This window comes from Olea europaea, chromosome 6, assembly GCF_002742605.1.
Source record: "Olea europaea var. sylvestris chromosome 6, O_europaea_v1, whole genome shotgun sequence".
NCBI lineage: Eukaryota > Viridiplantae > Streptophyta > Magnoliopsida > Lamiales > Oleaceae > Olea > Olea europaea.
In genome coordinates, this window is record NC_036242.1 from 2,144,277 (window position 1) to 2,161,488 (window position 17,212).

General features: G+C 33.4%; 2 protein-coding genes across 3 annotated transcripts; both read left to right on the forward strand.

The window, feature by feature from the left end:
* On the forward strand, positions 1–7,609 carry LOC111395477 (high mobility group B protein 10). Of its 2 annotated transcripts, XM_023021486.1 has the most exons (7): positions 1–262; positions 1,143–1,221; positions 4,224–4,386; positions 4,471–4,548; positions 4,689–5,050; positions 6,341–6,454; positions 7,049–7,609. In XM_023021486.1, exons 1-7 carry the CDS (start codon positions 123–125, stop codon positions 7,139–7,141), a joined length of 1,029 nt encoding a protein of 342 aa, XP_022877254.1. In that variant the 5' UTR covers positions 1–122; the 3' UTR covers positions 7,142–7,609. The 2 variants fall into 2 exon arrangements, with proteins under 2 accessions (XP_022877254.1, XP_022877255.1); XM_023021487.1 differs by lacking the exon at positions 6,341–6,454 and having other exon boundaries at positions 7–262.
* Positions 7,610–9,271: 1,662 nt separating this feature from the next.
* Positions 9,272–11,205, forward strand: LOC111395478. Its single transcript, XM_023021488.1, has one exon. The coding sequence runs from the start codon at positions 9,599–9,601 to the stop codon at positions 11,012–11,014; it is 1,416 nt and encodes a 471-aa protein (XP_022877256.1). The 5' UTR covers positions 9,272–9,598; the 3' UTR covers positions 11,015–11,205.
* The last annotated feature ends 6,007 nt before the right edge of the window (positions 11,206–17,212 follow it).

Consider the following 17,212-nt stretch of genomic DNA (forward strand, 5'->3'; position numbering starts at 1 on the left):
CCCTAATACTTCGATTAAAACAAATACAATGTTTTTGGATTGAGGAAAATCCATTTGAAATTAATAATTACTGTCTAATACGGAGTATTATGCTGTAGTAGCATAATTTTTGCTCCCATAAAATGCCGCCCACTGAAAATCCCACCATGAATTCTCATTCTAACTCCAAATCTGAAGCTGAGTATGAAGAAATTGTTCAAGACCCAGATGTTTTCTCGCAAAAGCTTCAGGACTTTCACGTTCTCTATGGCTCCAAATTTAGGTTTATTGGGATTCTGCTCATATTATTTCTCCGTTCGTTTTCGTTTTCGTTTTCTTGTGGGTGTTATTCTTTTTGACTTTCTTCTGGGTTCTCGATGTTAAGATTTAAGGGGGTTTTTTCCCCTTAATTTTTCTGTTGCGAAGTGTATTAACTATTATCTGCATTTGCATGTTAATTAGCCAGTGTTAAAATTGTTCGGTTTGTTGCTTGTGATGCTTCCGTGCTGATATTTGTTTTTGTTTTTGTATTTTTTTTTTTTTTTTGTTTCAGTATGTATCTTTTGTGTGAAGGCAACTGTGCTACAGAATTAGTTGTTTGAGAGTGAGAATTTTTCTAGTTGCACTGGTCTTCTTCGTTATTTATTTATTTATTTTTGTTCTCCTTGCTTGTTGTGACTACTATATTAGCATAACATTAGTTTGGAGGATATATGTTTTTTCCTTGTTGATAGTGTGAAATCAGAAAATGGAATAAATTACTGACCTTGAAACATGAGTGTATGTTGCAATGGTGATAAAAAGCGATATACCAAGCATTCATGACTTTGTGGAGAGGAAATCTATGTTTTGATGGGATCTGGTTCATGAACCGTCTGAATTAGATTTGACACTGAGGAATTTAACAGAGTTCTGCATGTTACTTGTTCAAATGTCCAAATTGAGGAATGATGGTGTACATGAGTTTAGATTTTGCTATCATACTTCTTTTATGGTTAATAATCTCATCGGCATGTTTTAGTCCCGTGTATCTTACTTGTTTATGACATGAATGGTTCACCTACATAACTGCTTTGACATGAATTGAAAAGATCATAAACCTATAAGATGGTTAACCAATTACTTTAATCTCCTATTTGAGAAGTTCATCATTTACTGTGTAGGATCCCCACTCTGGGAGGAAATCCTTTAGACCTACATCGGCTTTTTGTGGAGGTGACCTCTCGAGGTGGCATTGAAAAGGTATGCTTTTTTTTTTTCTTTCAGTATACATAATATGGCCATGAAATTTATACATTCCTTGAAAGGATGCTTTTACCTAACATATGAACTGCTAGTTATAGCTCAGCCTGCTAGCCAATTTAAAGTATGAAGCCTGCTAGATATTTTCAATATATAACTTAGTATAAATCATCCATTGAGGGAAAAGTGCAAGAGAGAATTATTTTCACTTCAAAAATCTAGATACCCTATATTTGAAAGTATCATCATTAATTTTCTCTTAAATCATAATTGTGAAAAAATGATTAGATTTTTCTTTTACATAATAAATATTAATGACTTTCATTTATGAAAAGAATTTATTAATATTTTGTATGCTTGACAAAACAAACATAAGATAATTAGATTAAATATTAACTTTATTTCAAAACGAAGTTAATATATGCATGTGTTTGTACTAAGGTGTCTCACTACAATTAGTTATCTCAAATCATCTTGCATTTATCATCTTATAAAAAACGTCGAGGGACATGGAATGAGTTAACATCCAGTAAGCAAATCCCATGCATGTCACGCATGTTTATGATATGCATGTATTTACACTTTCAAATTATGTGTTTCTTTTTCTTTCATCTTTTCTTTAAAAACATTAACATTGTGAGATCACTTAGTGTATCGTCTAGCCTATCAAAATGGTACCACAAGACCTTAATATTAAGTATCATCCTTTCATGTTATCATTAGTCGGATGCATCGGTCCCACACACCCCATTTCCCACTCTCACCTTTCATAGCATAGACATATACTTCTTAAAATTTTGGGATACATATCTGCTTGAAAATATTATTTGTCACATTATCATTTAGAACTTTTCATTTCTTGAAATTTTACTTTATGTATGCTAATGGATGCATTGACATGCACATAACATGAGATGTATTCTAAATTAGATATAGCAAATACTATCTAAAAATATAAAAGCATGTTCCTAAGGCATATGTAAATAAATCTTACACAAGTAAAAGCACATAATCCTATTTTACATTAACTGTAGAAACAACTTCGTAAAAATTTTCTTTTCCTTTTCCAATCAACATGTAAGAGTCAATTACGTATATAAATATATGTTACTGCATATTACATTTATGACTGGCAACAAAATGTAAAAACTACATGGTATAGAAATTAATATAAATATCAGGTCAAGATTTTACCTTTAAATTGACAATTAGCATACTTTAAACTTTAAATCACAAAGTAAAAACTTTTCTAATTTCATGAAAATATCTTTGTACTGATGTGAAGTGTTGGAGAAACGGAGGAGAGAATGTGACATGTACTTGGAGATGGAAAATATGAAGAATAATCGTAAGAGTTGTTTAAAGATAAAAGATATCAAGGGACAATGTGTTTTCATTTATTCATCGTTTACCACTATAGACATTTGACCATGTAAAGGAAATTAACGGGGTAAATAAAGGCTCAATCATGAGCATTGGCAAAAATCCATATGTTTTCCTGCATTAACATAACTAAAATTAAGTCGAGTTAAATGAAATTTTCAAGAACCAATCTAAGGAAAAAGGACCATGATTCTTCCAATACAATATGGCAGTCACGTTTTTCTCTTTCTTTCTTTTTAATTTTATTTTAATTTATTTTGTAGAAATAAGCATGTGAGGTTTGGCGGGCAAAGAATGCAAAAAATTCTGGAATTAGTTTAGGGAAAATGGTCCACACTTTAAAACTATTTAAGGCAAACTCAAAACTCTTATTATATTAAGACAAACTTTTCTCTCATATTTTATTATTAATTACCTTCCAAAATCATTTGGACAATGCAATAATTATGTTTGTATAAATAAAAACACATGCATAATTCAGCATCCAGTAAGTAAAAATAGTCATGATTATAAATAGAAATACTCCTTGAAAATTGGTAAGCTATTTATCACACTCATTTTTCCGAAAAATATTATAAGCACATAAGCTCAGAGTCAACTGCCATCAGTTATCAAATAAAAGCAAATTGCAATAATAACATTAAAGGTGTATTTAGCTATTTATATTAAAATATGACTTGAATTCATCACAATGCAGTAAGTACTTCTCAATTGGGCACTTGACGTCGTCAGAGTATATCTGGACCATCCACTGTAATAATTTTAATTTATAACAACTTTATAATTAGACAATCAAATTAAAATGTAAATAAATTCACGACATACTTAAAGAACATAAATATTGCACTAATTATATGGAGCCCTAGATGGTGTGGTGTTACACAAAGATTGTGAAAATTTGACGGAATAGGAAAATTGATTATTGGAAAATAGAGAGTACAAATTTTTGGAATCTATCAGGCTTGCATAATTTCTATCTTAGACACGATTTTGTGTATTCTAAATTACCATTTTGGCTTGACTGAGCTATATGAGATGTAGACATTAGAATCCTTGTTTTTCTTTTATTTTGGGTTTGAGATGTCCAAGTGTGATAACTGAACGATGAAGCTTTGATCAAAGAGTGCAGGGCTTTAGAATTCAGTTATCGAAGAGACATCCCTCTTCGATATTTTCATAGAACTTACATTTTTATCAGCACCAAATAGCAGATATTTATAGTTATACTATGAAAAACATGTCAAAAACGAAAAGGTTAAATTGCTGCATAATCCTCTTATTTTTTTTTTTGGATGACCGTGGGTATCTGGACTAGTTTACGCGCACCTCGACTAATTCTACGGGCCCTGAAGTTTACAGCCTAGTACTCATCTCAATGGTCATGAGAGGACTCGAACTGGTGACCATTGAGGAGTAGACTCAAGGCTTGACCTCTGAGCTATCTCTCAGGATTTGCACGATCTTATTTATTAGCTTTATGTTGTGTTAATTATGTTTCTTGTTCTTGTGAAATAGTTTAAGTTCAGTTTACTTACCTGGAAAAATGCATAATTAATTTGATTTCACATTGATGTGCATCTTTTCCTCATAGTTTCCATCTCTTACGTAACTCTTTACAGGTTATTAGAGATCGTAGATGGAAGGAAGTTACTGGGGCCTTCGATTTCCCTTCTTCCATAACAAGTGCATCATTTGTTTTGCGGAAATACTATCTGTCATTGCTTTATCACTTCGAACAGGTCTATTATTTTCGGAAAGAAGAACCGTCTATCTCAGTATCTGGTATATTCACAACACGATTTCAATTACAGTGGTTCAACGATTTTCCATAGTTCAAATAAATAATGATTCCGCTCTCTTAAATAGATCAGGCAGGCAGGATTCTCAATGGATCAACATCGCCACACGCTTCTCATGATGGTGCTACATCATATCAACGTTCAGGTGAGGGTACATAGCACTTTTTTCTTTGCATGTGGTTTTTGTTGTACATTTTTCATTAATAACTGTCCACAATTTGTTGTTTAGATGCTTTGCATGCATTCATGTCTGCAACAATTTTTTATTGTCAATATATTGTGCAGTGAGCCCTAACCTGGAGGATGGCAGCTTAGTCACTGGGACAATTGATGCAAAATTTGATTTTGGATACTTAATTACTGTGTACTCGGACTCTGGGAATTTGCAAGGTGTTCTATATCATAATCCTGTGGCACCAAATGTATTCCAGAGTCATACTTCTTCTGCCGACCCTGCTCAAAGTATCCGGAAAAGGCAGCATCTGGCATTTAAGGACCCAGCTCATCCCAAGCCAAATAGAAGTGGTTATAATTTTTTTTTTGCCGAGCATTATGGTAGGCTGAAACCTTTGTACCATGGGCAAGAAAGAGATATCAGCAAAAAAATTGGGGAGTTGTGGAATGGACTCACAGAGGCTGAAAAACAGGTACTGTAAATTCTATATATACTGTGAAATTTCTTCTCTCTGCTTGGGAAGGGTATAACACAGCTTTAACAGTTGGCGATATAAATTTTTGATTCCAGTTTCTTCATTGACATGTATGTCGTGTTAACGTGTGTATGACATATTTCTCCTGATAATAAGAGTGATAGACTCCAAGCAAACAAGTTAGAAGAGAGAGAGTGAAAGACCAAAATTAACATGGTTTGTCGAAGGTTGTGAAAGATCTAATTTTGTTGGATCTTCTGGTAGATGTAGCCTGGAACCAAATAGAATGGCAAAAATTGATTTATTTGGCGGAGCCAAATTTGTTATCTTACTCTACTCATTGATTTTAAGCTAGGAAATTTTCATTTTAATATTTTGGCAACTTTCAGGTTTTGTTAGAAATTCTCAGTATAAATAGGATGATTAATGAATAACTTAGAAAATTGATTTGACATAGTCAATGATAATGAAATTTTTCTAACAATTTTCTCCTCCTCCAGCTTCACCTCTCCTTGTTCTTGCCTCTTTGTGTTTCATGCTCTGCATCATTAACATTTTTCATTGGGGTGGGTCACAAATTTTATTGAAATATATGGCCTCATAAGTAAATGCAGCATGCTAGCTATTTAAATTGTTGTCCTTGAACAATTCAAAGTTTCTTTAATAGTGTGCATTTTGATTTTTTCCCCCAAAGGCCCAAACAATCCCTCACCCTACTTCCCACCCTCAACAAGTGTTGGACACATTGACACGTTATTTTTAAAGAAAGTATTGATATGATACGTCGCCGATGCATTGATTAAATTATTTCAAATTCTTCATATTTTATAAATTTAATTTTATACTCGATATTAAATTTTCTTGTTGAAATCTTTTAAATACGAGTACCTATTTATTTAATAATATCTTTAAATTAAAAATATATAATATTTTAGATAAAGGAAGAAAAATGACTACACTAGAGTGTTCAAGGGGTGTCGGTATCCGACACATGTTGAACAAGGGCACGCTTCCTTAGTTGAAGTGTATATACAACTGAGAGTGTTTTTATATATGATCCTTACCACTTGTGAAACACTGCATATCTTATTGAGAGAGAATCGTCGTTACATTCTTTTTTACTAACTTTTTTTGTCCCTTTGGAGTTCAAACATAATCTGGGTTGTCAGTTGTCGTCTTCTAGATGTGGCTATTAGATGTGCAGGCGGTTTTTCTGAATTTTTGAATTCTAACTCTAATGATGAATCGTTCTGGGAAATCACATTTCCGACTTCTTTTTCATCAAAGCAAAAGGGGCTGTTGATGCTGCATTTAATGCTTAGTGCTCCCATGCCAGCTATTAATTTCTGTCTCACCCTTCATCTTTTCCATTTGTTGAGTGCAAGGGGCTGTGGATGCATCGTACATCATTTATCTCTAGCTTTTTTTTTTTTTTTTTTTTTTTTTTTTTTTTTGAAATTCTCTTTTTTCTTTCTAATTTCCAAACTTCACATTTGTTTTTTTTTTTTTTTTTTTTTTTTTTTTTTAATGATTTTGCTGAAATTCTCTCTTTACTTTCTAAATTCCAAACTTCACATTTGTCTCACTTATTAAAATTACAATAAAAGATGGTTGTTGAGATAGGAACATTTTAAAACTTCTGAACCAATATTATGATGATCGTGGCAGAATTTGCTGATTGATTTCTTCTTGTCTATAGAGCATTGTTATTTTATCCGAAAGTGGAAAAGATCAAGTCCCAGTCTACTTGGGTACAAAACTATGTAGAACAAATGTTTATGACAGAAACTTCGTATCTTTCTCATCAATCATATAAAGCTTCAATGAATTGTACAGAAAAGAATGAAAAGTGACTTGCATTCTCATTTATATTTTCTTGCCATGTATAGCTCAAGAATTACAGCACCAGATTGAAGTAACATAGAGTCTGTCTATGCTCTCTTACAATCAAAGGAAACAGAATTACAGCTCACACTCTGTTTTGGTGCTATTTAGGTTTATCAAGAAAAAGGGTTGAGAGATAAGGAAAGATACAAAGCTGAGATGTTGGAGTACAAATCATCTGGTCACCATTTTCAAGCTCAATAGGTTTCACCCTGAAAGCAATACGCTAGCTGGCATTTGCTTCGCATCAAAATATGGTGTCCATCTTTAATTTTAGTCTTTGTTTTGGTTGTCTTTTTGTTCTCTTTATCTATAGAAAAAGATGATTGCAGAATGCTGCCCTTTAACTTTTCCTCTTGATGAGGGAAAAAGATCCCCAGGGGCATGTGACGCAGCAAGGAGGGGATGATTTTTGTGTGAAGTGTCTTGAAACTGTTTTTTTTTTTAGCGTTTGCATATGCTGCATTTTAAACTTTCATTTGCCGTATGCATGTGTTTAATGTAGATTCACTTCATTGTCTTCTCGTCGAAGCTTTGCCCACATATTGTTGGGCTTTCAGGAGGTCAATTAGTTTTCAGGTTATCGTTTCTGGTATTCATTGTGTGTAAGTTGTGTAACATGCGTGTTCGTAAATCAGTTTACAGTGCCCAGATATTGGCATAGATGGTTTACTGGAGATTTTCAAAACCATGGCTGAAATATATGTCGACTTGGAGAAAAGTCTCAATTCGTTAAAGACCAAGCACAGTAAGCGTGTTTTTTTCTGAAAAATTATCAACATATTTGTCATTTTTAATTAAGGTTTCAGTCAATGATATCTTTGTCATGTTTCACATATTTGTCTAGTCAATGAACATGACCCATGTTTAGTTAGACCAAAAACTTGTCGTGTTAAAAGGGCGTGGCTTCAAATTGGATTTTTCGAAGGGTAGAGAGACCTTTAGTGTTCCCTTTAGCCAAGAATCGGAGCTTCATACTCACTAGTCAATAGACTTTTCATTCACGCATTTTTTTCGTCCGTAGTTGGATATTTTGACATGCTAGGCATAGAGGAATCATATCAATTCATCCCGAACTTTATGGTTGAACTCTACTGTAGTTACGAACGATTTTGTAGGGAGGTCACATAGAAGAATAGCTCGATGTAGGACAATAAAATGTTCAACACATCTTATTCTTATTCCTTTTTTAACGGAAAAAATAAAAAAATAGTTTTATTCAGAACTCCAATTATGACATCTCTTCTCTCCCACTAAATACTTTGAAACACGTCGACAAGTCAATTTTGGTGCCACTAACTTATTGGTTAAGGAGTTTTATGGTAGGGTTTATTGTAGGGTAATTGATAATATTAAAGAAGCAAAAATTGTTTATTGCATATAAATTAATGTTGCATTGTAGAGAGGTCATATCTAATTTAAAAATATACTTTATATTGCTATGTTTATTGACGGGCAAAGGAAAATGGACTAAAATTATGGAGAAGAGCTAAAATCATACTAGTGAAACTAGTCTTTAAAGCAACGTATAAACTGGTATTAATTTTCAATCAATATGAAATATCTCGAGGGAAAGAACCCGAGACGATATAGTGCTTGTTTCGGAAAGCTTAAAAAATTGAGGTCAAATTCAATAATTAATTTTAAAAACAAATTTCGTAGAATTCACAATCTTTATCAATATTCTACTAACAAATTTCATTAATTTCTATCAAAATTTGTTAAAAATTTTATAAAAAACTTTGGCAAAGACCGTAATACAATGCAATATTATGGGATGTGAATTTGAGATTTAACAATAAAATTATAGTAGAAGTCATTTTTTTTTTTTTTATTGGTCTTACGTTTTTTTGTATAGACAACAATTGAAGGGTTGGAGTATTTGACTAATTGACAAACTTAATTATGGTAATTAATACAATTAAAGAAATAATTAAATATTATAGTGATTTTGATATAAAAGATTGGATTACTTGAGCAAAGAAATTAATTCGCTTCCCTTTCACATTCAATATACTTCCTCTCCAATTTGATTTTTTTTTAAAAATAAATTATCCAACGTGTTAATAGCTAAAGCAAAGAAAATTGGAAAAACTATATAAAAGGCATGGGATACTCCTTAAGATTTCTAATGGTGGCATAAAGCATCCTTTCTGGATACTTAAAATTAGGAAGGAAAAAAAATATGAAAGTTAACCAAAATCTTCATTTACTCTTAACAAAATCGTGAAAAAATTTTAATGTTGATTTATTTAGGTAAACAAGACTCGTCGAAGCAAAAATTCCCGTGATTATGCTTGTTTATTAAGTTAAATGGAAAAGGAAAAAGGATTTTTTCTAACTGTTTTTTTTTTTCCTGATGGATGTACACAGAATCGCCATAAGAGTTCTTAGCTGGGCAACTGTGTTTATCTCCTCTAAGTCTTTGATCTGGAAAATCTGCTTCAAATTCGGTTCAGGGATTTTTCTCTTTTGAGTACTTATTTCTTTTTCTTCAGTTCTTGAGGTCTTTTTCCGTGCAAGTTTTAGCCATCACTTTCCCACAACTACTCCACAGTTCATTAGCCACCTTCCCCTTTTTGCTTTATAATATATATACACACACACTGCTGTGGAAAATACAGAAACGGCCGAGGTGGGGTTGTTCTTGCGTTCTTCTCAATGGTGGATGATCAAGATATTCAGTCACGGTCAATCAAGAAATACGACCATAAATCCCAGGTATGTGGACCTTTTTTTGGAGAAGGGAATCTGTTTATTGAGATGAAAATTCTGAAAAATGAAGAGGAAGGAATCGAGGAAGATCAGAATAATGGCTTTCAAGAGCAAGATCAAATGAATAATAATAAAAGGGTTTGTCGGTTTTGTAACAAAGTGTTTAGTTCAGGTAAAGCTTTAGGTGGTCACATGAGAATTCATGTTCAAGCTAACAAAGATCTGGCTTTCAAGAAGAAGCTCAAAGCCTATCAATCTGTCAAGTTCAAGAAACAGAAGTATCTGCCTGAAGATGAGGATAGAGTTATTGATTTTGTGAAGAAGAAGAAGCATTATGAAGGATACAATAAGAATCAAACTTGTATAATTTGTCGTAAACATTTTCCATCAGAGAAATCGCTGTTTGGGCACATGAGGTGCCATCCTGAGAGAGACTGGAGGGGGATTCACCCCCCTACAATGGCAAGAAACAGCTCATGGTCATCTTCTTCGTTCGATGCTGAGACTCAAAAAATGGATGATCAGATTGATAATTGGGTTGATTTGACAAAATCATTGAAGGGTTGGTCAGTGACTGCGAAGAGAGGCCGCAACGCGATGGTGGCATCAAGCTCAGAGATTTCGAGCTTGGAAGATGATGAATTACGGGATGCCGTTAATGATCTTATGATGCTGGCTCATGGGGACTCATACGAAAGTGGCCTAACAAATAGGCAAAAGGTTGATGAATCTGATGCTGCAAACAGTACTTCACTGAATTCCAAGGCTGAAGTTTGGGACATTAGTCCGGTTTCTAAATTGAAGAAGCAAATAATTGAGGAAACTTATATCGACGAATTGGGATCCTCTATCTTTGAAAATCTTGAATATTTGCAAGCGAAAAGTGTGATAGATGTAGGCGAAGCGACAGATGTTCCCAGAACTGGGCTCATCCTTGAAAAACCCGTAGTAGAATTCGAGCATGAGGATTCCTCAGATGACAAGAAGAAGTATTCAGAGACTAGTTATGGTAACGTGACAAAGAAGAACAAGAAGAGAAGGAAAAAGGTGAAATTGAGTGATTTGGAATTGGTACAAAATGCTAGTCCGATGTTAGCACTTCAGCCTGATAAGTACAATTGCAGCACTTGTGACAGGTCCTTCCCAACACACCAAGCACTGGGTGGCCATAGGTCCAGCCACACAAAAATCAAGATTTGGGTCGACGAAGAAATTTCAAATCCCATTGTCCAATTGGCAGACGAAACTAAAGAAAGTGAAGCTAGTAACATATGCAGGAGAGCGCTCGATTTCGATCTCAATGAGGTTCCTCCACCTGAAGATGAAACCGGTATAGAGTCTGAACTAGTAGTTAGTAATTAAGGTTATGCATCTTCCTCTTATAACTCTAATTTCCCTAGTTAATTGAACTTCAATTCGTGTTATTTTCTGCTTATAATCAGCTAAGAAGTTATTATTCATAGGCGATCATGTTAACAAATTTTAGCTTCTTGCTAATGTTTTAATCAGTTGGGACAGACGGTGAAATAGGAACCATGATGGGTCATGCTTTACCTGTTATTCGTTATTCTGTATGATATAGCTAACTGTCTCTCGAACACAGGTTTAGGCTCGGTTCGGTTCAAACGTGGGACCACGTCTCCTGTTTGATTCTTACTTAAACCGTGGCTACGTTTGTCTTTTGTGTTTATTTTTCTTCAAGAAACAAGGATTTTGTGAGGAAAACAAGTACAAAAACTGAAGGCGTAAAGAGGCTGCTAACACATGATCCCCTTGTCAACTTTAAGTTGTGTGGGGACAATTTGCTCATCATGCTTGTCATCCCTTGAAGATTAATAAATATATATGTAGAATTAGCTCAACAAAATTGAAGCTAAATCTCTTGCAGGTTTACACTAAATAAATGGTTGAATCAAATTTTAATTCATTTGATATAAAAGTAAAAGTTTGACTTAACGGAAGCTTGCAAGTTTCAATTGCTTCTTTGTCAAACTTTCGATTTTTCTTGATATTTTAATAAAAAGTGATGAAGATTTCTTAAAAAAACATTCTACAATTTTTTTAGGATAGCGCTATTTTCATCCACACTTTTTATAAATACATCTCACTCTAAGTTCATTCCTAATAAAATTTTAAAATTAAAAAAAATACTATTTACATACACGTTTTATTTCAATCTTGTCCTTACTAAATTCATTCATTTAAATAAAATATATCCATATAAATTTTATATATTCATCTCATTTTAAATACATCCCCAACACCAATTCATTTTATTTTTTAGAATCTATAAGGAAAATTCGTACTAGAATGCAAATATTCACTACGCATCATTCATCATATCAGTAACAAAATTATCTAGTCTTGACAAAGTTACGAATTTATCATAAACATACATAAAAATTGAACTAATAATCACTTGTGAAGAATAAAAAATAACAACAATTTGTTCAGAAAACATATAGTAAAACAGACATTAAATGTGTAAAATTTATTTGGAACTAGATTATCAAGGGAAAGTGCGAGTACTTTAGTAATCATGTTTACATAACACCAAAACAATTTCAAATTAAGTCCTCCGATGACTACCATTGCCCACAGTTTAGCTTCTTCCTGAAAAATTCCATAAACATCTTAGTATTGAAGAACTTGAATTCAACGAAGTTCCAAGTGATGCATTGTTTTGATTAACAGAACCTTTCAGAATCAAGCATCGGCTGTTTTGGGGATGAGAGAAATGGGCAACTGGCCTTTCTCAGAGCCTTTCATCTTGGCTTCTTGCTCACGGATCTTTTGTATCTGGAGCATTCTCTCCATAACAAGCTCATACTTGTACTTTTCATAGGTGTGGCGCTCCGCCTCCCACTTTTAGGGCAAATAGAAAAAACACGGTGCAATTCTAGAACGTGGTGAGAAGAAGTGGAGTAGTAGGTGAGGAGAATCTTTCTCTAAGAGTTTTCTGGAATAGAAACTATTTATTTAGGTTTTGAGTGGTGTTGTAATTCTAGAATGTTTTAATTACACTAATTATATGATTTCATCAGTTAATAGGGTAGTGATCAAATTAGTCAATTCTTTAGAGTATTGCCTAATTTTCCCTAATTATATTCATGTAATTTTTCTTAATCTATTAGGATTCTAGTTAAACTCAAATTCTAAAAGAATAAAAAAAGATTTAGGATAATTTAATGAAAGTAAAAATTAGTGGATCAATTTAGAGTTTTGTATTTTTATTTAATTTTGTTTATGTCTATTTAAGTAAATTTGCATAGAATTTAAAATTTTCTTCAAAAGTGGATGTACTTATAAAAAGTGTGGATGAAAATAACGCTACCCTTTTTTTATTTATTAAAAGTTACTTATTATAATTAAGCTAGAAGCGAAATTGGGAGTATATTCCACAAAGAATTTCGTCCACGTGTGGGGACACTGGAAAATGGTCTTAATCATCCTCTTACGTTACTTTTATATATCAAATGAGTTAAACTTTGAAAACATCTTTATGGTAATTATAAAATTTAACTTCTTTGAAACTGTATATTGGCTTTCATGTTAGTGTTCTTCCAATTCAATCGCAGCCTCTTAACAAGTCAAAAGTAGCTGTTTTTATTCAAGTTTGATTATTATATATATGAACTTTTAGTATCTGCACGGTAATATTAGCTAATACAAGTCGATATTTGTGACTTATACATGTGCTAGCACAAGCTTTCATGTGTACAAACGATATGTATATTCGCAAATCTTTGTAACGACTCATTTGTTGATACATATATAATGTAACATGTGTGTCCGATGTTGATGTTTTGTACTACAGAAACTGGGGTTGGAACTTGGAAGTAAGTGAATAGAGAAATCTCAACTAATTTCTACACATTTTCGTGACTATATGAAAGCAACCATATGCTTTTGACTTTCTATACACACAAAAAGGGTTCTTCTATTTGTCTTATTTCTGTTTAGAAATTACCATATCTATATGCATTATTTTGAATATCGTGTATAAATAGTATAACCCCTTGGTGAATTAAGTAAGTAAATTAGTGAGGAATAAGCTATGCATGAGAGTTGTTACACTTAATTGTGATGTCACGAGATAATATATATGGTAAATCAAATCAATGTCAATGCAAAACAAAAAAGACCAAGTCAAAGTCCAAATGAAAATTCGAATATGCCTTGATTAGTTGAGACGACACAAAATTTTGCGAACTTGTATCCTTGCATAATCAGCCAAAAAATTTAATGAGGTGTAATACTCCAATTTGCCAAAGAGAAGGTCAAGTTTGAAAGCTAAAACTCTTGAGATGGCAATCGATACCATGGTCTGATCTAAGAGAGTAGATTTTGAAAGAGATGATCAACTAAGTGTTACATGACACGTGTTCAACAATCGAAGACAAGAGATACTTGTGAACATGGGCGGGGGTAGTGGGGGCTGGGATGGGCTATAGCCCAGCCCAACCCCCAGCCCATATAGAGGGAAAAAACCATATATGCATCTAAAAAAAAAAAAAGAATTCCATATGTACTATATCTTCTATAATATATCCAGAAATACTAATTGAGGCATAAAATTAAATCACCTAATTTTCCTCCCATCATCTCTCTGTGATTGATATCTAAAATATAGAGCACATATTACGGTTATTAATGAAATTCCCAAAACATTAGCAAAATTATGAAAAAAATTAAATAGACAATTGTAACGAGAATTTGATGAACAAGTTTTCAATAGGAGCATCAAATTAATGTGCGATCTTGTTCACTCACTTCACAAATTTTGGATTTTTATTACTACTGTAATACTTTATAATCCCAGGTAATACATATTAGCTACAAAACTTACGTACTCACTGAATCTTGAAAATATAATTTTCTGCTATTTTACACCATATGACATCTCTGAAAATTTGTGAAGAACAAGTATTACATTCCTCAATAATTAACAGATTTTTGGGTGAGAATAAATAAGCACGATGTGATTCAACAAGAGTTCATATCATGAACCTGAGCCATTTGTTTCACTTGTGTATTCTATTCTATATGTATGGTTAACCCGGCGATGGGACGTTCACCCGACTCGCTATGAAACAAGAAAACCCACTTCGAAATAATACGATGCATTCAATGAAAATGAAGGTAATATATTTATATTTTTATGACCAGTGAGTTTATTAAGAATTATTTGATTCAACGAAGAAATATGATAACATATATGATATTTGCTATGTAGTTGATATATAACATTTTATTACAAGCTTTCTCAGATATGGATATATTGTCGTTAGAATTTCTAAAATACATATATTGCACTATGATTTCATATAAATGTTAACTTTCTCCAGTACAATGAACACAAGTTTCTCCATCAACAAATTACATGTATCAAGTCTTTGACGCTAATACAATGCACCTAGTAGATTAGAGAGAGTTGACTTGCACTCGCAACTAGTTCCAGTTCGATGGGGTTCCCTATCCACTTTCACTAGCTGTAATTAGGGTGAATGGAGAACAACCCTACAAATATTGTCCTCATTACGATTTAAAGGAGTCTTATGTTGACACGTACATTGGTAGCATCGTCCACTCGGTGAGGCCTAAGAATACAAGTAAGGAGAAGAAAAAGGGAGAGCGTATACAACCAACAAGATGTGGACGATATAGTGGAAAGGGGCACAACAGAGGAATATGTAAGCAGGTTGACCACTAAGTCATGTGCAAAGAGGTAATCGTGATTCAAGCGTGAACGGAAATGAAGAATAGTTACACAATGTGTTAATCGTATGATGTCAAATTTATTTATTCTTTTAAATACTTGGCGATCGATGTAGGTAAATAACTATTTTCGAGAAAATAATAAAACTGATGGATGAAGTGTTATAATTTGATCTAGATGTTGTAATGTATCAGAATTGTTTCGTGTTATCGTTCCTAATTTCGGATTGTGTGCGACTGCATACTTCACATTATCATGATGTGATGAAATCCGTAGTCAAACTAGAAATTTATATACTTGTTTTACTGTAGATTCCATCGTGTATAGTAGCTATTTATAGTTATATAAACTTACTGGTGTTTTTTTGCATTTATTTTCATGATATCCGAAAATTTGTCCATGGTCTATCGTAGATTCTGTTGGATGAAAAATGGGTTTACTAACTTGGATTGACTAAGGCTTTTAAGAGGACAACACTAATAGGAAGAAGGAAGTGAAAAAAGGGAACTTATATTTCTCAAATTCAAGACTTTACACACGTTTCGGCTTGTTACAAAATGGAGGGCACTACCCCCTTATATAGTGTTTACAAGAAGATTCTAGTCCACACATTTTCTAGAGACACTTAGACCATATATCAAGATATTTTCCTAGAATTCTCTAGATATTCTTTATAAAACCACATATCTTACTTAGATATTTATATAGATTTTTCTAGATAATACTTCTAGAAATGCTATGCATGTTGGGCCTTTTAATTGATTTGAGCCTATAAGCAAAATCCTTAAGCCCATATTATTTAGTCCAAAAATCAAATTTACTACTCAACATCCCCCCTTAAACTTGATTTTGCTACTCCAAGTAGAGTTCTTAACTTGCGAAACACATCATACTTGAGTGGCTTAGTGAGAATGTCGGCGATCTGCTCCTGGGAGGTTACATATTTCAGCTGCACTTCTTTCTTTGCAATGCTTTCTCTTATGAAGTGATATCTTGTATCAATGTGCTTGCTTCTATCATGGAATACTGGGTTCTTTGTCAATGCCAATGCCGATTTGTTATCAACATGGATTTCGATTGGCTCTTCTTGTGATACTCCAAGCGTCTTCAACAAGTTTCTAAGCCAAATTGCATGGCAGACACTTGATGTAGCTGCAACATATTCAGCTTCACATGTAGATAGTGCTACGATCGATTGCTTCTTTGAGCTCCAAGTGAAAGCTGTGTCGCCCAAGTAAAACACTTACCCAGTCGTACTCTTTCTATCATCACTATCTCCGCCCCAATCGCTGTCACTATATCCAACAAGTTTGAACTCATTAGATGATGAATAGACTAAACCATAATCAAGCGTACATTTGATGTAGCGAAGAATTCTCTTTGCAGTTTTCATATGGGTCATGGTAGGTGTCTCCGTATAGCGATTAATGAGCCCAACTCCAAAAAGGATATTGGTCTTGTGCACGTCAAATATCGTAGACCTCCAACAAGACTCTTAAAAAGTGTTGGATTTACTTTTTCACCTTCATCATTCTTCGACAACTTGATTCCGCATTCGACGGGGGTGCATACGGGCTTACAGTCCTCCATATTGAATTTTTTTAGTATTTCTTTCGCATATCCTTCTTGTGAGATGAAAATGCAGTCCTCCATTTGCTTTACCTCTATCCCAAGATAGTAGGCCATGTGGCCGATATCCGTCATCTCAAATTCTTGAGCCATGACCTTCTTAAACTCAGTGATCATACTTTGATTATTTCCTGTAAATATAAGATCATCTTCATGTCCTTTTACTTTATAGCCCATTGGTTGCTCCACATAGATTTCTTCTTCGAGATAAC